At 35.3% G+C, this 23010-nt stretch overlaps 1 protein-coding gene across 20 annotated transcripts in view; it reads right to left on the reverse strand.

The window, feature by feature from the left end:
- The window catches only part of MYCBP2 (MYC binding protein 2), a 200431-nt gene that overhangs the window by 138729 nt on the left and 38692 nt on the right, over positions 1 to 23010 (reverse strand). For all 20 annotated transcript variants that reach the window (XM_071806388.1, XM_071806378.1, XM_071806435.1 and 17 more), the window contains exons 4-17: positions 20746 to 20899; positions 19065 to 19261; positions 18613 to 18855; positions 18285 to 18356; positions 15275 to 15371; positions 10892 to 10965; positions 9613 to 9751; positions 8765 to 8841; positions 7023 to 7227; positions 4645 to 4809; positions 3775 to 3933; positions 3308 to 3512; positions 2448 to 2593; positions 332 to 433 (exon numbers count right to left, since the gene is read on the reverse strand). In XM_071806388.1, the coding sequence (XP_071662489.1) occupies positions 332 to 433; positions 2448 to 2593; positions 3308 to 3512; positions 3775 to 3933; positions 4645 to 4809; positions 7023 to 7227; positions 8765 to 8841; positions 9613 to 9751; positions 10892 to 10965; positions 15275 to 15371; positions 18285 to 18356; positions 18613 to 18855; positions 19065 to 19261; positions 20746 to 20899 (2035 nt within the window). The remainder of the gene's footprint in view (positions 1 to 331; positions 434 to 2447; positions 2594 to 3307; positions 3513 to 3774; positions 3934 to 4644; positions 4810 to 7022; positions 7228 to 8764; positions 8842 to 9612; positions 9752 to 10891; positions 10966 to 15274; positions 15372 to 18284; positions 18357 to 18612; positions 18856 to 19064; positions 19262 to 20745; positions 20900 to 23010) is intronic.

Raw genomic sequence — 23010 nt, forward strand, 5'->3', positions numbered from 1 at the left:
ATATAAACAATGTTTTAGCTTTTACGTTTTTTAAAACTATTATTCAACTAGGAAACAGCAAAATATGAGAGTTGACTATATCAAAGTGATATAGATTGCTACTGTCCACCATTAAAATCCTGATTATGAGCAGACTTTGTTAAACAAGCACATTTTTCACAAATACCCAAAAGTAGCCTCAACAGCATAAGCTGGCTATTCAGGTTCTGAATTTTGTTTGGTTACTGTATTAGCTCACTGGAGCAAAACTCACTGATTTCCATTCTTAGAAAACAGACTAAGAAGTTTGCTTAAACTATTCAAGCCTCTCATCAATAAGAAACTCACTTACCCCTTCCTTCTTCCAATCTATGTCTCCTATTCACACGTTGCCGTTTTTCTTCTTGACGTAACTGAAGGTGTTCTTCAATATTAACACCAGGAACAGGGACAGCTACATAGATTGAGAAAATAAAATACATAAAATTGTATTTAAAAATTGTTATGATGGTAATAAACTCTAGAAGTTAAGTACATAAAAACTGAAGCATACCTACTGCCTGCTCTTTACATGAATCCTACACAGTATTTGGAAATAATGAAGGGCATTGAGCAAATCTGGAGAAGAGTTTTTGGCCTTATATCTGAATTTCCTAGTTTTCATTGATCTGCCACCATTTGAACATCACTGAATGATATGCAGTACTTTCTTTCTATTAGGCATATATATATTTATATTCAGTTATGCGTGGTCATGTTTATTTAAATTTTGTCCCAAAAAGTTTCAGAAAGGATTATTATTAAAACAAGCATAAAATTACTTGTATTTTTAAAACATTTTGAATAGATTAGATATTTTTTTATTTTAAGAATGCTTTACCACTATGTGTTCCGTGCTTACTAAGGAGCATGCAATTACTTTAATGTACACAAATCTGACTTTCAAACTAGCTAATGTAATAGGAAATTGAAACAAACAGTGATAAAACTACTGCAAGCACTACCTTTTTTCAATATTTTTTTCAGCAAATGGCAACAACATCAAAAAAATATACCTCGCCTCCAGTATAAAATAAAAACTCCACCTGGAGGCACTGTCACTTTTATGTAGACAAATGTAGGCAATGCCCTCACCTCACACTGCCAAGCCCAACACAGGGCCAAGAGCTGTTGTCTGTCCTGCTAGGAGAGGAGTTAGCAAAGCAGATGTTAGCACAAAAACCAGAACTCCTCCCTGGTCACTCATAAGAATAGAGCTATGAGGCTGAGCTGCTAATGCCATGGTTACCATCAGTATAAACCTACTTCTGTGATAGCCATATATAAGCAAATTACATTTAGAAATATCTATATGGAAGTATCAGGACTGCACAGTGAAATTATTTGGAGTCCTTAGTGTTAATTTATCAAGAGAACCTACTAGCTTTTATTTAACTTTTGGTTGGTGGAAAAAAATGCCACACACACATATATAGAATATATTTTATTATTATTATTATTACCTCTCTCCCAAATGGTGAGATGTATAAATATTTCAAAGTCATGCATCTGATTATTTTATGGTACTTTTCTATATCAGATACTTTATACACGCAGGGTTAAGTTCTCTATGTAAACCTAAATATTGAAAAAAATGCAAGTCTGATCCCCCAAAACCTGTAATTTCCCAGCTCTAAGAACAGAGAATACAATATTAAAAATGCTGTGATAAAAGATCTTACAAGGCAAGATCCCAAAACATATTTTCCAATAAACACACCAGTTGGTATGTTTCCCCTAAAGTGGGTATTTTTCATGGGGTGTAGGGGTGGAAGGTGGTTTTTTTGTTTGGTTTTTTTTTTTAATAAATAATTTCCACATTCCTGGCAGCTCTTTCTTTCTGATGATTTCTGAGAAGAAAAAAAAGTTTTCAAGAAACAGTATTCCATGTCTTTTATGTGACTGCAAAATCCCTGCTGATAAAAAGATTATAGAAAAATATTCAGGCTATCAAAAAAGGACAAGATCAATTTTGTAGTATCAGCATTAGTGTAGTAACAATATAGGTCAAAATGGCACACATGTCCACAGTAAAGGCAAGTTTAAAATATTTCACTTACCAGAATGAATTTCACTTTGCTATATCACCAATACACAAATGTGCCTGCTATGCAACATTTTATCAATTTTAACAGTAGTATACTAAAATTGTCCTTTAAGTCTAAAAGTTCAGTAATTTGATTAGAAAGAAAAAACTGCATTACTTAAGATACAAAGTTTTACCACACAGAAGAATCCAAATACTAACTGAAATATTAACTGAAAAGAACAAACCTATTTCTAAACTAATATGTTATGTCAATTCAAGTTTCAAAAGTCAACTGCAGGATTGAGTTTATTCAAGAGTATAAATAGATGTACTGAGGAAAACAAAAAAGTGCAGTAAACAAGAAAATTACAAGCCAACCTGCTAATTGGATACCACTTACCCAGCAAGAGATCTAAAGGTATCATCTCTTTTACAGCATCGAGGATTCCTCTTTGCCTTGCCTCCTGGCCATCCAGTTCTCTAGCACACGCCTTGCAGCAGCCACATACAGCGCAGCCCGACTCACCTGAGCCACAGCCACAGATTCTGCAGCAAACAGAGTTGCTTTATCACTACCTTTTATTTTCATGTGTTACCAATGCCTTGGTAATTAAAATATACACTGTTAGCTTTTTCTGTCTACAGACGTAATTTTTTCCTAAGAAAAAGTATAGCTAGTTTAAATCCTAGCTGCTGTTGTGTGGTGCCAGGGAGCATACGCTGACCATACGTATCTGAACTGACTTCTAAGCATTAACTTTTCTTCATTTAATTGAACATAAACCACATGAAAACATGAACAAGAGAACGATGAGCACGTGCAACGCTGGAGAAATAGTAACAGCAATATGTAAAGAAAGCGGTGGCCCTTTGTGCAGCTGAACCGTGAAGTATTAGATAAAAGCAACTGGAACAGCAAGATAAAAAACTTCCATCACAGTAAGAAGAAAGGTTTTCCCAGAGCCAGCAGCTCTCTCAGGAGACAGATTAGTGTTCATATTCAACAGTTTCTATCTAATAAAGAACTATACGCTAAAGAAATGGAAAAAAAAAAAAGGCATTTATAACTAAATCATCTGCAACCACCACAAGCTATTTACAAAAATTTTAACCTACTTCAATTTTATAAGCACAGACTCTTTTTAGATGGAATATTATCTTAGACTGAAGTTTAAGAACGTATCAAAACCAGTTTACATTCAACGTATGCTTTAGCCATTCACCACCCTGTAGCAAGTGCATTTCCAGATGTTTCCTTACCCCCCAGGTACTCTGTCAGGACGCCCACTGCTGACACAGCTCGCTCCATAGCCTGTGCAATCTCCGCATACGGTGCACACCATACACTGCTCCAGCTTCCATTTATGCATGCCTGGAGGACACATCATGGACTTCTCATCTTTTTCATCCAGTTCCTCTTCCAGGTCTTCATCCATTGCTGTTGCCATGTTCTCAACTCCAAAACCTAATCAGGATATTGAAACAAGAAACAGCTGTTTTCTGAGGCCAACAGTGGCTACTGAGGAAGCTCTGAAGAATACTCACAGATCAGAGTTTTATTCATTTTGAAGAAAATGAAAGTATCCGTACTTTGTTGTTCTTTTAAAGCGTGTTTTATGCACACAAGTTTTAGTATTGTAATTATATTTTACGATAAAATGCTTAGTTATGCTTTCGCTTGTGATATTTCCCAGCACACAAAAGGAAAAAAAATGTAGGTCACTCACCTTTTCCTCCCTGGCTCATGGAGCCTGTGTCTCGTCCACACTGTCCTTTATTATTTACACCAAACGTCCAAACTTCTCCATTTTTCATCAACACACAGGTGTGAGCTTTGCCCATGGCTACTTGAGTCACAAAATGGCCCTTCAAATCTGTTACTAAACCTATAAAACATAAAACAGTTGAGTGGTAAATTGCACCTTCTACCTGACAGCAATATAACAGAACTGCTACTGAAGAGTGACAATTTTTAGGTTAATGGCAAGTGAGAAAAACAGCAGATATTAAAAGAAGTGTTAGAATAAGAAGTGAAAGAAGAATTAGGCCAAGGCTGTTCATCCTGTAAAGAAAGGAAACCCAAAACCAAGTCAAACACTGCTGCAAATCACTTGTCCTGAAAAACAATTCTAAAGGAGTCATAATGACACTGGGGTTTATTTCTTTCATATTTTATTGAAATTGAGATGTACTGAATCACATGCAAACTCAAAACAGGCTGTCTTGTGAGCAAAGAAACATATAAGGTCTGGTTTCCTGCAGCCTTTGTTCATAAAAAAACTTGTCTAATTTCTGTGACTATTCCCTGCTTGGCCTTCTAGTGTCAGATTAATATAACAAATGATTTTGTTTTTCTTTTTCTAAGTGAAAGCATTCATTCAGGTACTTGTTACCAGTGCTGCAATACACTTTTACAGAATTTAAGGAAATTTGTCTTCTCTATCCTTCTGTCATATTTGTCTGAATTAGCAGAAATTCAGAAAGCTATTAGAAGAGTAAGAAAAAACACAAACATTACTTCCACAGGCTAAAATACTTACAGACTAATTACAATTAGCCTGGTTGAGAAATCACTTAAAAGACAAACATTAACTTACTTGTACTATCAGAGTAAATGGCATCTTTTCCAAACATGTAGAGTTCTCCATCTTTTGAAATTACGGAGCTGCTTCCATTATTGCACGCTGTAGATATGATGATCTTTCCTTCCATTTTTATAATTTTTTTAGGCTTATACGGTTTTGATTGCCGTCTGCTTTTAGCTGTAAATAAATAAATAAATTGTAAGCCATTCTATCAAAAAACGTTCAAAGGCACAATAACATTTGTTTTATAATAAGGGGTTAGTTTTCAGACCCCTACTGAAAAAAATAATCTGTATGATCTGGTCTAATTTTAATTGGATTACACTGGATTCTTTCAAAAATTCAGCAGTAAACAAAGTCATGATTAGGTATGTATCTTTCAGTAATGATTCTTCAAGTTTTTCTTCTACATATATGTTGAACTAACTTTATGAACTTTACAAAGAAGGACATGGTAAAAAAAGTCCTCATTGTTATCTGAGAAGAATACATATGCATGCAAAATAAGTTCACAGAGAAAACTACTAAATTCTCTATTTATTAAAACCATGTTTAGAAAGCCTTTAAGTCGCAACAAATTCCCAAAGGGGGAAAAAGGGCAGAAAAAATACTTAAAAACCAAACAAAACCAAAACCAAAACCAAACCAAAACAAAACCAAAACCATTGTTTGCAGTCTGTCCTCAAACAAAACAGTAACAACCTAGCTAAAGACTGGATAAAACAACTAACAGCTACTATTACTGTCTGTGAATTTTCATCCAAGTCAGAGAACTTCCAGGTACTTTGATTTGTTGACAATTACCATCTTTCTACACAGAACACACACATATACCCTGTTGACAGAAACCCAGTCTCTCTGCCCAGGTTTAAAAAGAGATCAAGCAAAAAAAAAAACCAAACCAAACCAAACCAACAACAACAAAAAAAACAACCAACCAAACAAAAAAACACACAAAAAACCCCACAAACCCCACAACCCATGCACATCCACTCTGAGCCAAATTAAGCAATGTCAAAGAACCACATGAGTCAGAAGAGGGTGAACTTATAAAAACTCAGAAAGACCCCAGTCAGCAAATTCTTCAGAAAGAAGATCCCATAAGCACTGAATTTTCTCACCTAAATTTTGCTTGTTTAAACTACAGAAGCAACAGCGATTTACTTCAAAATGCTAAACTTCTGTTTCACCTGAAATTGTAGATTAATTGAATATATGTGGGGGACTACGGTGTAGATAATGAATATATTGTGGGGGACTATGGTGGGTCCGTGGATTCCCTGACGAATATACAACAAAAAGAATCAGTTTAATCGTATTTTGGATAATTTCCCAACAACTGGGCAAACAAATCTTGAAATTTGTGCTTTTAAAACTATTGCCCGAAATATTTTTGATTTAATCTCTTAAATTTACTCTACATTTACTGGACTAGTATGATTTTGTCCTAAAGAGTTTTCAGCAGATTTGAATTTATGAAAACTCTACAAAGTTACTATAGCACATACCAAGTTCGTCATCCAGACTTTTATACAGGAGTACTACTATTAACTTCTCCCCTGAACACATTCAAGAATCCACTCTGTTTGCATTAGCAAACCTTAAAATAAATTCTTGCTTGTATTTTAGTTATATTACATGGGAAAATCCACAGATTCTTGAGGAATACTGTCAGTGTAGTTGATCTTTCACAGGAACAATAAGTTAAATATGCTTTGTTTCTGCTTGAGCTATGCTATGCCTCACATAAGCAGCCTACTGAGTTTTTGTTAACAACTCTCTTGAGAGGTGAAATTCCTAAGCAGTTGATCAAGACAAATCTGGCCTCTACGGCTGCTATCGAGATTTTAAATGGATTTTGAAATTCTATTTTAAATAAATTTTGAAATTCTAATCATCTACTACTACCGATAGACTTGATTTTCATACAAACAGTTGAGTGTTACATATCATATTTCTAACTGGTATTTATCTATGGTATTTATCATATTTCTAACTGCACTGAGGCACAAAAATGTCAGTCTAATTAAATGTCTTCAAATTCTATAGCTAGCAGACCGAGCTTTTCCACAAACCTGCTTTGTGAAAAATATATTAATTTTAATGGTAACATTAAACGACAATATTAGAACATTATTGAGAGATTAATTTGAATCTGAGTTATGCTTCAACACTGTATGAAAATTTTATCTGTGAAATATACATTATCCTATTAAAATGTACACATCACGAGGCTGACAACTGACTGGTTATCAGGACCCGTGGCTGGCATAATATTTAAACCCAATGCCATGCTTACGTGTTCTTGGAAAATGTTAAAACTCTACTTTTCAAATTAAAATAGTTACTAGGCTTTTATCAATCACTGATCAAACAAGCATAATACATACTTGATTCACCATCCTCTCCTTTACTCGCAGAGCCTGTGAAGAATATGCTTCCATCCTCAGCAACAAGTAAGGCATGTGAGCCATCATGTCCAACAGAGAACTGAATAATCTTTGGAGATTTTGTGATTGGGAGTTCAACCCATTTTCCTGCTGAAGGACCACCTTGTTTGATTCCAAGGCTCTGATATTTGCCAGTGTAATAAATCTAGAATAAAGCAGTTTATCATTTTCAGTTATGCCACGACACTTTAAACTTGCTTAATTTTTACAGCTGCATTGTTTTTAAATCCTGTAATTTCAAACCACATAGAAATTTTCCTGACACTCTTTACACCGTTTCTGTATCTCTGTCCTAAACCCATTAGCTTTCACTTAATGGGGGAAACATTCTGATTAGATTCTGCTTGTTTTGAAATATGATTTCTACTGTGCCACCAGTTTTCATATATAATTGTTTGGCTAGATGAATTGAACACACAAGAAAGAACTCTTCAGAAGAAACTATTCAGATGAAACTAAGCATTTAAAACACTTAAGAGAAATGTCTGGTCTATGTAAAAACACGATTGTATTATAGCAATAAAAAAAACTAAAAATACCAAATTACTGCAAATTTTAATATGCTTTGACACATTTTAAAAACTTATTTTCAGTAAATGTACAATGGCCACATAACAGGTAAACAGTAACAGATAAATATGCTGCACATGAACAAACACAAAACTACTGATACAGACTAAGAAGTCTCCTCTAGAACCATACTACTGTTGAGTAGCAACTCGACAGTACTATGAATTGGGTGTGTTAACCTATATGGGCCACTAAAGCCATCTTTCACCATCTTATAAGGTGTATTTCAACCTAAAACCACAAGTTGAGATATCAAAACTGGGAAATTTGTGAATTTTATATTGAAGAGGCATTTAATCTGAAGGTCAAATTAACCTCTAAATTCTGTTTCACACTATTAGATTTTATTAAGAAAAAAGTTAAGCTTATTAACATTTTGACCAATCTCACTGTTTTGTTAGAAGCAAAGCAAGGCCTTCATTCCAAGAAAGCAATATAATTCTGAACACATGAAAACAAAATCTATGCTTATACAAATAAAGTAACATTAGTTTCACAGGTTGAAATAGAAGCACGATAAATAATGTAAAAAAGTCAGAGTGATACTAAGAAAAAATACTTCTTAATTTCAGTGAGGATGTCAATGCCTCTGAAAAAGTCTCCACTGAGCAGAAACAACATACCAAAAAATTAAGAATAGGTTTGAAGAAATCAGTTGAAAACTTTGCATAGGGGAAGTCAATAGTTCTCTGAAGGATCAGAAAAATCAAGTAGGGATTGAAATAAATTACTATGGTCAGACTGTTACGGAAAGTTACGAGGCAAAAAATTTCATAAGTGTGCTAACGCATCATTTGTAAACAAAAGGTAATTTTGTCCCTCAAATCTAAAATGAAGACCCACGCGGTCTCTAAGTAAGAATGAGACCAGAAATGCCTATAACCTCAAGTCACAGATTTCTCAATGGTTCCAACACCATCTGCTTATGTTTTCAAATAACCATTTCCTTTTTTCCCTTGAAAGCGGGCTCTGAAAATGTATCTAAATACTGTCATCTAAATTCATTCATAATAAAAAGACAAAAAACAACTGTGGAAAATAATAATTAAATTTAAAAACACGCAGAAATATATTGATGCAATTTGCTATTTATTACAGAACACTTTCAGTACCTTTCCACTAGCAGTTTTCATTAGTGCAAACTCTCTTCCAGCACCAAGCACAGCCGATTCCTCATCAAACCCTGTACCTGTGTGAGCAAGACTGTGTTAACTGGACAGTTTAACCAGGCAGTTTCACAGACCAGTTTACAGACCCAACTCTGCCAGGGAGAGTTTGTCATATCAAAGGTTCTTAGAAAGTTAAAACTGCAACACAGTTTTGATGTCCTAACGAGGATTAGTGGGCTACACCTGGCAGAGTTGTTCAAAGAAGAAAAAGGCACTAGGATAAGAACAACTGCACTTGGTCAGACAAAAGGTACATGTAGTCAAATATGCTTTTGTTCTGATAGTGCCAAAAGCAGACATCTAAACATGCAAAAAACACCCCAAAGCAAATGTCAAATTTCTCCAAAATGCCTTTGCAGACACCAACAATTTTGCATCTCAAATTCTGATGCAAAGGTCCTTGTCAAGTATTTTGTATTTTTCAATATATTTATTTTCCATTAATCCAGCCAGCAGTTCTTTTAACTTTCACTCATAGCAAGGAATTCTATAACTTAACTACATGTAACACAATCACTATTATGAAGTTAAAGCTTCAAACAATTATATATTTATTATATACCTAGAGGAAAATAATGGAAAACCATGGACAGTGCTACAGACAGCAAGATGGTTCAAAATTAGTGTATGGATTATGCTTAAGCAGTTCAAAACCCTTGTACTTCTCCATGTGTTAATACTGAAGCTATACATTCCTGCACATAATAAAGACAAACAAAGGGAAGGGTAGTGTTTCAGTATTACTATTTGAATTACTAGCTTGTTATTAACCTTCAAAGAAGAGGACTTACTGATAATGTGCAAGTCTTTCTCCAGATCAAACAATGAGATGCCACAGGCATGTAAGCATTTTCTTGCAAGTTTAAGCTGCAGCTCTTGTTGCAGTACTGGTTCAGTACTTGTTGCAAATATTCGTACTACAAAGCCATCCTGAAATAAATTTTAAAAAAATCTTTACACTGTATAATAAATGCAATAATTTTCTTTTCATAGTCTGTGTGCATTCATGTAACACTATTTTGGAGTAAAGTATCAGAAGACACATTAATAAATTAACATTTTTTACAGAGGAAGAAAGACGAAAGTGCCAAACAGGATGAGCTAAAGATAAGCATCTGATAGACCTTAAATATTCAATAAATTCTATGAAAACACTATGAAAATAGTTCATTGCCATAGAAATAATTAATTCTGAAATTCACTATAGAAATCTTGCTTTTTTTAACTATTTACATCTATTTTTTAAGCCCTCAACAACTTCTGATTGAAACCCTAAAATTCTGCACGCAGTTTAAGAGTGACTGCTTTGAAGAGCAGCTAAAATCAGTTTCTGTTTACAAGCATAGATGAAGTATCTTCATCTGGCCACATTAAAAAAAAAAAGCTGTTCCATTATCAGGAAAATGGATCTGGCATCTCTTGTCAACCCCGTCTCACCCCCACTCCTGCACCATCCTTGTTTTACAGCTTTCTCACTGTCAAAAAACAGCGACCGGCCCAGAACTAAGAATTTAATAACTGCCTGTTGAACAAAACACAGAAGAGCTAGAACTGTTTTGCCCCTCGTAAAAGTTTACACAGCTTTGGCCAATAGGCCATTTTCCTATATAAATCTATTGGAATGTAGTACCTTTCACACCTCTTCTATTAAATCTGCTTGAAATTCCCCAAGTACTAAAGCAATTACATGAAATTAAATTAGAAAAAATAAATTATAATCAAGCTCTAAGAATCTTATCCCCCAGAGATCCTGTAAAATAACATGTTAAAAAGCCATTATTCCATGCATAAGATTTATTTTCCTCAGAATAAGTTTGTCTTAAAACTTGACTCAAAAAAAAAAAAATCAAACCCCATCACAAATCAAAATTGTGTGAATAAATACCAAAATATTGCTGCTTTATGCACAAAGGTTGCAGTTTCTCATTATCTCTAGTTATATTAATTTCTTCCTTAGTTGTGTTACTGAAGAAAAAGCCAAACATGAAGCAAAAAGGAACCTATAAACACTGTAAAATAAAACAATTTAGTTGAGAGAAAAATATTTTAGCTATCACATGTAACACTTACATCTCTAGATGCTGCTATTTGATTAATATATTCTCCATCAGTGAAGAGGATATTTTGCCCTTCAGTATGACAATCTGTGAAAGATGAAGTGCACTGCATCAGTTTATATTAACATACATACACTATTCGCTGTTTCTATCTAATTCGTTCTCACTACAATCACACTATGAGAATTGTAGTCTATCTAAAGATAGGTCACACTGTTCTGATAACACATTATGTTAGGTCCTTCTCTCTCCAAAAGCATATGATACTCCTCTGTCCCTTTAAGAGTTATTACAGCCCTTTCCACTGAATGAAATGTAAGGGGTTACTCCAATATTTAACTACAAAAGCATTTAGTATTCACCTGTGAGGAGTATTTTAAACTATTACCACACAACTAAACTTTAATTTTCTGAGAGTGTCAGTCTTTCTCCTTTCCCAAAGACTTTAATAAGAAAAAAAAGGCCACTATCTTTAAAGAAAATTTTTCTCAGTCCAGCATATAAACATACAGAAATGAATGAAACAGAAACACACTTTTCATTGTTCATCTCATTTTTTTCATTGTTTATAAATTTTGCCAAACTATTGCCTGAAAATCCAGGTTTTGGGGAAAGTATAAAGCATATACTACATTGCATCACACATTTATTGAAAACAGGTCAGCTTTTTCCAAGCAAAAAAAAGTTAGGGAAAGAATTCTGCCCATTTTAGGGGAAAAAAAAAAAATATCACTTTACAAGTATGTCCCTACACCATTTCTTCTTCTCTTCCTGCTCTGCTGATGGAGCTACTAACACAGAAACTGATATTATATGGTTTGAAAGGTGCTTGTTTCATTGATTACACACAGGAAAGAGACCTTTCCAAAAATACTACAGGACAGCTACTTTACACTCTCAATATCTGCTTCATAACCTGAACAAAGATCCAGTATCAGTCATTTTATCTAAGAATTTTAATGCTAAATGAAGCACATATAATATCCTTCCAGAATAACCAGCAAGTTTGTTATTTTTTGCTAGCTAGGTGGAGTGTTTTGTTAAAAAAATAATGCAGCTGATAAAAACACACATTATTCACAAACCCATAAACTTGTTTACTTTTTCCGACTATACTGCCCAGTCCAATGAGGTATCTTACGAGGAACAGAATATGCATTAGGTGGTCTTCTTCAGTTCTCAGATCTTGAATCAACAGACCTGAAGTTGACAACCTCCCACTTTGAGCACATACAGGTATAAATCACAAAGAGGGTGAGCAGCAAGCAGGGTGGAGAATGGCAGACAAACTGAAGTTTGAAATATTGTTCTCTCAAAAATAACCTTGGATTTAATGACCAAAGTCAGTTCACCTTACTAATTCTCTATGCTGCAAAGTTATATTAGCGATCAAAACGAGAGTTGTCAATAACTTGAAGAACAGTCACAAAAATCATCTAAATGACATTTCTGAAAGGTTACAGGAACTTGAGATCCCTTGAACAGCTGAAAATTACATGTTCACATGAGCATAGCTATCAAGGAAACAGGATATTCTTGCCACCATTGGGTCCATATTATGCTTTTTGGCCTATTTCTTCAGTCATTTCAAGAAGAGGTAAGTCTCTCAGTAACATTTTTGGGGGTTGGTTTTATGTTTGCTAGGTGTGTTCATAGAGGAAATCTCAAACAGGGATGCCTTTCTTTTCAATATTCATTCTTCAGAAAAATTCCTAAAAATTAACACTTGATTATATAACATTCAGGCCCAGCATGAAATATCAAATTAATGGCGAGTGTAGAAAATGGAAGGCAAATGGAACACCTGCAAAAAGCAGGATTTTAGTGTCTCAGCTAGCAAGGAGCTCTTGGGATCAACTACAGTCTTACTCAATCTGATTTTGCAAATTGTTCTGGGGACAAAGGTATCCAAGGTTTATGTCTGGAGATTACTGTAGCAGAAAGAGCTTACAAACTACAGACACCTGTTAATTACTACCGCCTTAGAGGCTTCAAGAGATGATGACTTTAAACACCATCTGTTTTAATATAGTGCATCCTCTGCTTGCTGGTGACTACTTGAGCTCATCTAGGTATCCTCAACAGTACTTTTCAGATTAAACAAACAGTCCTGAGCTCCAAGATATTCACATATAATTTCGAAGGGCAATGAAACCATATACCATGTGACTTCAACCTCTTCAGCTGAACACAGCAACCTTTTTTAAGGTATAACATGTAGCCAGCATTACTTTTAAAGAAACAGTCAAGATGAAAACCACTTCTGTGAACTCAGATCAAATCACCTAGAAAACCTCATAGAATTCAGGGATTCCTTTATGATACTTGGACTGAGAAGACAGATCTACAGCTCAAGGACAGTGTATGAAGCTTGGCAAAGACATGAGATACCAGAATGCTGACACAGTCTGGTAGTTGCAGATACACTGTCAGATTTGCTACATTATCTGCCAGAACAGAAAGACTGCCCTTTGCAATAGAAGTTTATGGTTTCAAGAAAGTGGGGGATCCTACTGTCTGAGAAAGGAGAAGATAATATTCCATAGTTCACCGAGTTTTCTAAGGTCGCATGACTTCTGGCTAGGATCAACTCCTAAACTCGTATGCATCCCTCTATGAATAAATACAAATATCTTATTTAAACATATCACCAAGCCAAGCATTTGGAAGATGTTAACTCCAGACAGAGGTCTGTCTGAAAACCACACCAACTAGGAAGAAACAGTTGGAGTCATGGTGTTCAGCTGTTAGCAAGGTTACTGCCCTCTAGTTCTATCCGGTGTGGTTTTTCAGACCTACAACATGCTGCAAGTTATTATTAAAATTACAGTGATGAAGCCACTACTATTTACAGTTATGTACCTACTCAGGTTTCCTCAGGATAAGTCACATACCCTCCCCTCACCTTCATTTCTTTCCTTCTAATGAGAAAGAGAAATAACCAGAAGTGGACCCCTTTGACTAAAACCTTATTTGCTCACAATATAATAGAGATAAATGTGTAGGAGTGCAGAAAATAAAACAGGGATCCAAATACAGAAGATAATAAACCTAGCATCTGCTTTGACACCATCACAAACCATATGAAACGCAATAGTGTGAAACAGTTTGAGGGGTTTCTGAATGGGTATTCCCACAGTGAAAAATATTTGCTTTTGCATGGAACGCTTAATACGTTTTTGATTAAAAGGCATGCTCTTGTTTAATTTGTGTCTTTTTATAGTATAAACATAAGGCTGTCTTGGAGAATCACATTCGTCACTGAGATTTTCAAAAGAAAGCCACAGCAGCTCAGAAGTGTAGGCTTCAAACTGCTCAAGTGTCTCTCAGGATTTGCAGGAAGAACACTGATTTGTTTAGTAATGGTAACATAATTAAGGATCTCAAAGGACCCTACTGGTTGAAGAAGCTGCCTTGAGGTGAAAGAAGTAGAAAAAACCAATCCTACAGGGCAATTTGTCAGGTCCTTGAATGGGCTCTCACTCAAATTTCTCATACAGCCCCACAAAGATCAAACACCTTGAACAGACATCCACATTTTAAGGACTTGCAGACAGTTGCATAGACTAAATTCTACATTCGTAGTTTGTTTAAAATCTCCTCTTTATGTTTGAAATACAGAAAGCCTAGAGAATTCTTCTGATGTTTCAAGTCAGTGCCGCCTTATTTATGTCAGGATGCAACACAAAATCTTTCTTTTGATATATAGAATAAGCCCATCATTGTTTAGTCAAAAGATATTCTGTGCCCTTCATTTGTTTATGTGACTGGCTAAGCATAGATGTGTTTCACCAGGAGGCCATTAAAGCGTGTTCCAGGAATACCCTCATTTTCTAAAGAGACAGGCAAGTTATAATGCACTTCTGCCAAACAAAAAAAAAAAGCCACAAACACAGAAACACACACACTCCCAACCTCCCCAATACAAACAAATCTACAAATAAATAGCAAAACAAATTAACAACAGCCCCCACAAATTTAAACATCAGAACCATGGTTCATCAATCTATATTAAAAACCAAGTGGTTTTAGTCACAGTTTGTAACTATCTACACGTAAAACATACTGAAAGGAAAGTCATATCTGAGCCAAATGCTCAAAGTTCAAATGAAAAAGATTGTTTAAGAAGGAAGTTAAGCTCTTGGGAGTATTTAAATTAAGATGATTCTACATTCTAAAATGTTGCAATACTCTTCCTCTTCTAACACTTGGAGTAAGATGCAAGACCTCTGAATGAAATACTGCAGCTGATCTAATGCGGCAGACCAAACTCATAAAAAAAAAAAGTCTCTTTGTGATCTCAAAAATCTCTCTCAGTTTCTCTTCTCCTTACCTGAAAATACATAGCATGTAAACAGTAAACTATAACCATCTTCTCATATCTGGAGGTTCATACCTGGCAAAGCAACTGTACCGTCTTGTTCCAAAGTTTCAGGGTTTATTCTTATGGCTGTCATACTGTGACTATTCGCATCTCTATATAATAAATAACCCTGGTAAGAATAAGAATACATATTTGTATGAAAATACTCTGAAATACATCAAAGGTTATTGTTAAAAGTGAAAAATATGCAATCATTTTTTTAGTTATTGTTTAGAAGTTCTGGAAACCTTTTACATCAAATTTGCCTCATTTTGATAATCACCTTTTCTTTCACTACTCAAATTCTGCAATAAAAACTCAAAATTTGAGCCCCTTCCTCCACACTTTATACACGTTGCAGATCAGCATGCTGATGCTCATATACAGCTTTTGAAGCCACACATAGTAATTCTGTTCTTCATATGCATATACCATTACAGTTAAAAGCCACAGCAAAAACCATGTTTCTGTCCCCACTTTCCAAATCAACAAAAGATCCAGAAAGGAGATAGATATATTGCCCCATATAAAAGAGTGATCATTAATGAACACTAATACGGGCATTAAAAACTAGAGAAGTTTTTTTAAAAATGTTAATTAACTACTTTGACTCCCACACTAACAAAATTCCATGTATTTATTCTTTCTGAGCTCTTCATCAAAGAAATTCTTGCAAAGTACATGGTGATTTTGGTGAGAGCAGCCATGACACAATGCTACATACAATGAGTCCTTACACTGCTCACCTCCTAACCCCTCACCAGATATAGGGGAAAGGCTGATACTCAGGACTAATTATTTCTTCTTTCTGTTTCTCCACATGCAGAATATCTTCATATCCTCAAAATCATCTATTTTGATCAGAAGCCCACATTCAAGAAGTCACCTTTGGTATACCAAAATAGTCTCTTCTCTCTGTTCATACATATGTATTTTTGAAAGGTGTGATTCAGCCCCTAGTTTAGAATGTTTCTCAGTAAAAAGATTTACCTACCTGAAACTCACATTTGAGGTTTATTCTATAACTGAGTGTACTTTTAAACAAACACGGTGAATCAAGTTTTGCTTTACCTTAAACTAGATAGGTTGCATAAGGCCCCATGTTTGCATAATGTGCACAGATCCAGAATAGATGCAATATGCCAACTTCGCTCTTGTCTCTTTTTCAATCCTACAATAATTGTGAACCCTTCACAGGTTTTGAGGGAGCAGGGTAGAAACTCAGTTGGGGGATTTACATTTAGAAAGCATGTCTGCTTCAAAGGTACAGGAAAGGAAAGATTCCTTAAGGGCCCTTGTTAACATACTCATTCAAGGTGACTGAGGCCAAGCAAAGTAGTATTCACCTACGGGAGGTTGCAGAGGTCAATATGAATAATGGCTCAGTAACGTTTCTGACAAGAGCAGTGCCATCGCAGGAGATACAACAATAGTTTCTAATTGCTTGAAGCACAATTGGCCTCAGGTGGAGATTCTACACGTCTAAGGACGGCTGCATTTCATGGGGAGGTCACTAAGACTTAACCTCAGAATACTGTCATTTGTCCAAGAGTCAGAAACCCTAATTACAATCATTTAACAATAACAGACAAATCCAATCAAGCCTTTGCCTTCCATCTAAACTATCTACATTTACCTGGATAAATCAACCTCTATGAAATCAGGAAAAACAAACCCATGTAAACTTGGAAGAATAAGTAAAGACCACTAAAGTACACAGAAAAGCTTCAATCTAAAATAACTTGCATAATGAAGAAAAATTATCTGATTTTGAGCTGACTTAAGCAAGCACTTGAAATGAAATGAGACTGAGGGCATATCTTACCTCTTTTACAGACATACACTTAGCAATAAACGCAACTTAAACATCTCCCTATAAATATAGCCCCAGAGTGACATTTTTCCAACTAGCAGTACCTTTGGATACAGGCACTGTGTGATTACATACACCTGTACAAGCCTCAAAGAACATCAAATATATTTATATCTATATCTATGTACAGAACATGCAAACGTGTAACTCTGTACAGTAAACTGTATGGATCCTGTTCCTTTCCAAACTGATAAAACAGGCTCCTGAATGAATGCATCTGCATACATTTGTATTGTGCCAGTACAGCTTTTAGTGTAGATTTTGTGTATATATATGATAACTGTAATAACAGAATACATATTACACTTAATGTCACACAGAGAATAAGATCACTTAATTATTAATAACTGGAAATATAATATAAAAATTGCTCAGTAGTTAAAAAGTGAAGCAAATTCATTCTTCTCCGAAATTTAACTTTCAGAGGTTCGTTTTGTTTTGGTGGGGTTTTTTTGCTGTTTTTGTTTGTTTGTTTGGTCTTTGGTTTTTTTGTTTTGGTTTTTGTTTTGTTTTGTTCTTGTTTGTTTGTTTGTTTTTTTGAGAGAGAGCACTCAGGAGTAATAACAGGATTCTCAAAAACACACTATTTTTATAACAGCAAAGGTATACGAAAAGGGGGTTGATATCCCAGAAACTGACTAACCCTAAGAAAACAAGAAAACATCCAAATATAGTTCTCTCTGCAGTAGAAACATGAACAATTCTCTTTACTTATGGTTTACACATTCTCAATCCTACCACAACCAAACCAGTACTTCCTTATTTTATTGCAAGTGATTCAAAATCATTTTCATAAATAAATATTTCAAGTGTTTTTTACACTATTTTGTTGCAACAGCACATTTTTATATTCACCAGCTTCATTAAGAAGCACACATCAATTGACTGTACAATTCATAAATTTACATGTTAAACCATCATATTGAAAAAGTCTTACAGCGACAACACCAATCATTGACACTTTTCATTACTCCTTTCCATATGCCAGTACCATCATCTGTTCCTCATCTTCCAGAATTTAAAAGTCAGTACCAAAAAACTGATTTTATAACTAAAGCCAAAGGAACAAAACAGTATCTGTGTAAGCTTGCTCTAAGACAAGGCCTACTTAAATTAATCACAAGATATGCTGTGTAGGGTGCACATTTTATATTTTAATTATTCACTTACCTGAGCATAGCCTAACCAAGACTTCTTTTCCTTTCTGTTTTTGATGCGGGATGTAGAATTATATATATGGCCCTGAAAAGCAAAAAGCTCCAATCATTTAACAAATACCCATTTTACACATAATCATTTACCAGCTAAATGACATCTTCAGTCATATTGAGAAAATTGTGAAAAAATGCTGTAAAATTCTCACAGAAATAATCAGAAAAATTTAGACAAAGTGCAAAAGAGCTGATCATTAGTAAGCTACAAAAGATTCTCAGTTGAAACAGGACTTTGTAAAAGTTAAAATTTTAACTGTCATTCATCAGACAAGAAATCACCTTACCCTCACTGTCCCACTATATCCAGAGCCGATTTTGTAAAGTCCATCTTTACATAAGAGATAGAGGAAAAAACCATCACTCTGAAGTAGGCACTGGTCATCTTCATCTACAGATATTTCTTTCAATGGCCATTTGTGCATCAAGGCTGCCTTCTTTATCCCATTACTGAACCAGTCCTGGATTTGGATTTTGCCCACCAGAACTGCCTGTACACTCCGCTGAAGAGAGTTTAAAATGGTTGGCACCTAAACAGTAAAATAGAGAGTGAAAAACATGATTATTTTTTAAATGCTGTATTTTCTGTTCTTTCTTCAAGAGCGACAAAAAAATACCTGCCCTTACGTCAAAAATAGTGAGGGGAATACAGCTAACTGAATTTATATAACAGATCTCAGAACTCATGTACACATCATTTAGACAAATTCCCAGATAGAGAGAAGTTTTAGTGCGAGACCTGAATAGTCTGACAAGCATGGCTGCCGTTATTGGTGAGGATTGCAGAGACCGCTTGCAACGTTCTTCCCGTCTCTCCCCATGCAGCTACCAAACTGAAGAGGCAAGCGCAGGAAAGTGCTGTCAAGGACTGTCCAGTACTGTCGTTCATTCCCGTGCTACGGACAGTTATTTCCAGAAGAAGCTGGAAGAGGGATTCTGCAGATAAAACACAGCAATCACACGGAAAAGTCACAAAATCATAGCAAGCAATTTGCCAGTCAATGCAAAATTAAACTCACAAAAAAAAAAATGACATATCTTTTTTCAGCCAGGAAGTTTAGCCCTATTTCCAGACAGAAAAGCATCCCATTTAAATAGGCCTACGACATCCTTAACTTCTCATTCTTTTTCAGCCAGAAAACATCGAGTCTTGAGTATCACAATGGTCAGAGAACAAGAAAAACTAAGTCCTTCTGTTACAGTGGAACACATTAATAAGAAATGGGCCAGGAGTTACTTGATCTGCCTATTCAGTTTGCCTCATCACTGAGATGATGTGTAGGTCTTAATCAACCTTGCCTAATCTTTGTGACCATTACCCATGCCGAAGCACCTCTCACCAAAAAAAAAAAAAAAAAAAAAAAAAAAAAAAGCTTGAAAATTATTTTGATCGTATGCCCCTTTTCAAGCACTGTTTACAGCTGAACATCTGTAGCATCCACAATGTGAACAAAAATCCACCTCCTTTTTTTTTTTTTTTTAATAGTATATACCGGGGTGTCAAACTCATTTTCACCAGAGTCACATCAGCCTCACTGTTGCCTTCAAACGGCCAAATGTAATTTTAGGACTGTATAAATGTCACTACTCCTGATATATATATAAAGAATCACTGAGGCACTAAACCACAACAAAGCCACTTTTGTAGCTTTTTAATACTCTATGCATCAATACAAAATAAAAGCTTTCTGTAGCTAATTACTATCATATTTGGAAATAGAATCCTGTTAAGCCATAACATAGGAAAACATACATAGAAAGTCTTAAGATATATCTTAAGCAACAGATGCTGCAGTTTAGCCTTCCTTGCAGCTCTATGAATCACTAAAAAACATGAATTAATGAAAGATAACTGTATTTTAAATTAAAGGATGTAAGTCATCATACACTCTAAGACATCAGGATTTTATTTTCAGTATCACTACAAGCAAAATGAGTTTTCAGGCAAACTTTTGGATCCCTAGAAGAAGTAAAAGCAAGAATTCTGACAATTCATTTAGCAGCTTTATATAAATTATAACATTAAATATCTAAGCTGTAGATTACAACAGCAGATCACAAGAAAATTTCACTTTTCCAATAAGAACAAGTATTTGATAGTTTCAGTGAGGCAAATGAATCACAATTTGAAAGGTGTACTCTGTTTCAGTGAAACGCTGCATTACACAGCAACAAAAAAATTACTTTTCTATATATATAAACACACCTTTCCATGACAACATTCTTGTTCTACAAAAGATTAATGCTGAGAAAGTACTGATAACATATACCATACAGAGTTTACATTCCAGAATAAAGTCAGTCTGTTGAGAACAAGCATTTCACACTATCTTGCAAATACCTGCTAGGAACCATTTTCTTCTGTTCAATACAATAACAGATGTATATTAATACAAATATAGTAACAGATGGGAGATTACCTAGGACTTCAGGAGGCTCCGACTGCAGGCCTTCTGGTTGCTGGCCCTGGAGCACATTAAGAAGGGCTTGTAGGCTCCTGAGGCACAAGGATGGATGGGAAAATCTTGTCTCCTTAATCAGTTCAAAGACTTCACATAATCCAACTTCAATGATCTAAAGAAGTACAGACATTTAAGAAAAACTGTTAATATAACACTTCGGGATCTTCATCAAAGGTATACGCCAGTGTTCACAAAACAAGACAGTTATTTGAATAACAGAAACATTATACAGAATATTAATTCAAAAAAGAATCAAAATCAAGAACCCACCTACACAACTGTACCAGCAAATATTGCACAGAAGTAATGTCATTATACGAAAGACTATATTTACGCAGAGTAATAGGTCCCTGAAACAAATAAAGAAACTTAAAAATTTTTGGACAGTGTAAGACAAACTACTGCTCAGCCCTTGTAATTTCTATCAAGTTCAGACCTCTTTTTCCTTGCTCATCAATGCAAACCAGCAAGCTAGAATTGGCTTGCAACATGACTTTCCAACTGGATTAATGATGCATATGACAGCTGATACTGGCAGCACTAGTACTTTCCCCTCCAAAGTCTCAAAGATTGTATTAAAAAAAATAAAATTAATTACTTGTTACTAAAACTGCATACATGCTCATCAGACATGCATTATGCCAACTAATACAACAACTGTAAGAGCCACAGCCACTCCTAACTTTTAGCATTCCTGAATATTCTGAGATGGTAATTATGCTTCTCTACACTGACTGTTCCTTTCGCATCCTTCTCAAACTCAGAATGTAATAATGATGAGGATGAAAGAAAAATGAATAGAGTTAACTCATTACAAATAGGTAATCATATCTTTAAAAACTTTACTATGTGTTTCTGTCAGAAGCAGAGTCCCAAAGTTTACTTTGTTTAATATAGATTCACCCCTGAGTAAAACATAACGAAAAAGACTAAAATGTGAAAATAAATAGAATTGTTAATGGAACTGCTCATGCTTAGAACAGATCTATTTTGACAGTCAGCTATAAGTTCTACTGGATGCTTTGTAACTGTCTTTGCTGTCATTCAATTATTTTGATTCCTGTCTTTCAGAAGTTATTCTGCTGCCAGTTTGATCTTTGGAGGAAGCATAGATACATAATCAAATAAAATCTTCGAAGTGCAACAGCAACTTTCCTGCAAATTGCACGTTCCATTTCATACCTTCAGTGGAATGCAGGGGATCGCATTCATGCATTCTACAGGGGAAAAAACCCATCAACAAAATAACAGTACAGATAATTTTTCCAGGATCCATAACTCAACATCATCTTGTAGGCTTAAAGAACAAAATACACTGCAGTACATTTTTAGAAATACTCTTTATTTTCAGTGATGGTATTCCTGACAGAAACTGAGAAGGTAATTTTTCCCAATCTTGAGACAAAAAATCTAGGAGTTGACAGAAGCATCTGGAGAAAGCACAGGACCTAACACAGTGGAGAAAATAATTTGGTGAACTTCTGCTACAGCAGGAATCAACAATGGATAGTTCTGCTAGGAATTTTTCTGCACAGGTTTTAGTTTGGGTTTCTTTTTAGTATCTGAGATCAACAGACTGAGTAAACTTCTTAAAACAGGTCTCTTCACCTTCACAGAATCTCAGAATGGTTGGTGTTGGAAGGGACCTCTGGAGAACACCTAGTCCAACCCACCTACTAAGGCAGGTTCACCTACAGTAGATCACACAAGAAATTTAAGCCTTACTGTTTATGTATGTATATTATATATACACATATATACAGAATCATAGAAGAATTTTAGTTGGAAAAGACCTTTAAGATTTTCAAGTCCAACTGTTAACCGAGCACTGCCAAGTCCACCACTAAACCACGTCCCTAAGAACTTAATCTAAATGTCTTTCAAACACCTCCAGGGATGGTGGCTCCACCACTGCCCTGGGCAGCCTGTTCAATGCCCGACAACCTTTTCCATTGGAAATTTTTTCCTAATAGCCCATCTAAAGCTCCCCTGGTTCAACTTGAGGCCATTTCCTCTTGTCCTATTGCTCATTACTTGACAGAAGAGACCAACACCATCCATGTTACAACTTCCTTTCAGGTAGTTGCAGACAGTGATAAGGTCTCCCCTCAGCCTTCTTTTTTCCAGGCTAAACAGCCCCAGTTCCCTCAGTTGCTCCTCATCAGACTTGTGCTCCAGACCCTTCACCAGATGTTGCTCTTCTCTGAACTCACTCCAGCACCT

Source organism: Patagioenas fasciata, chromosome 1, assembly GCF_037038585.1.
Source record: "Patagioenas fasciata isolate bPatFas1 chromosome 1, bPatFas1.hap1, whole genome shotgun sequence".
Lineage (NCBI taxonomy): Eukaryota > Metazoa > Chordata > Aves > Columbiformes > Columbidae > Patagioenas > Patagioenas fasciata.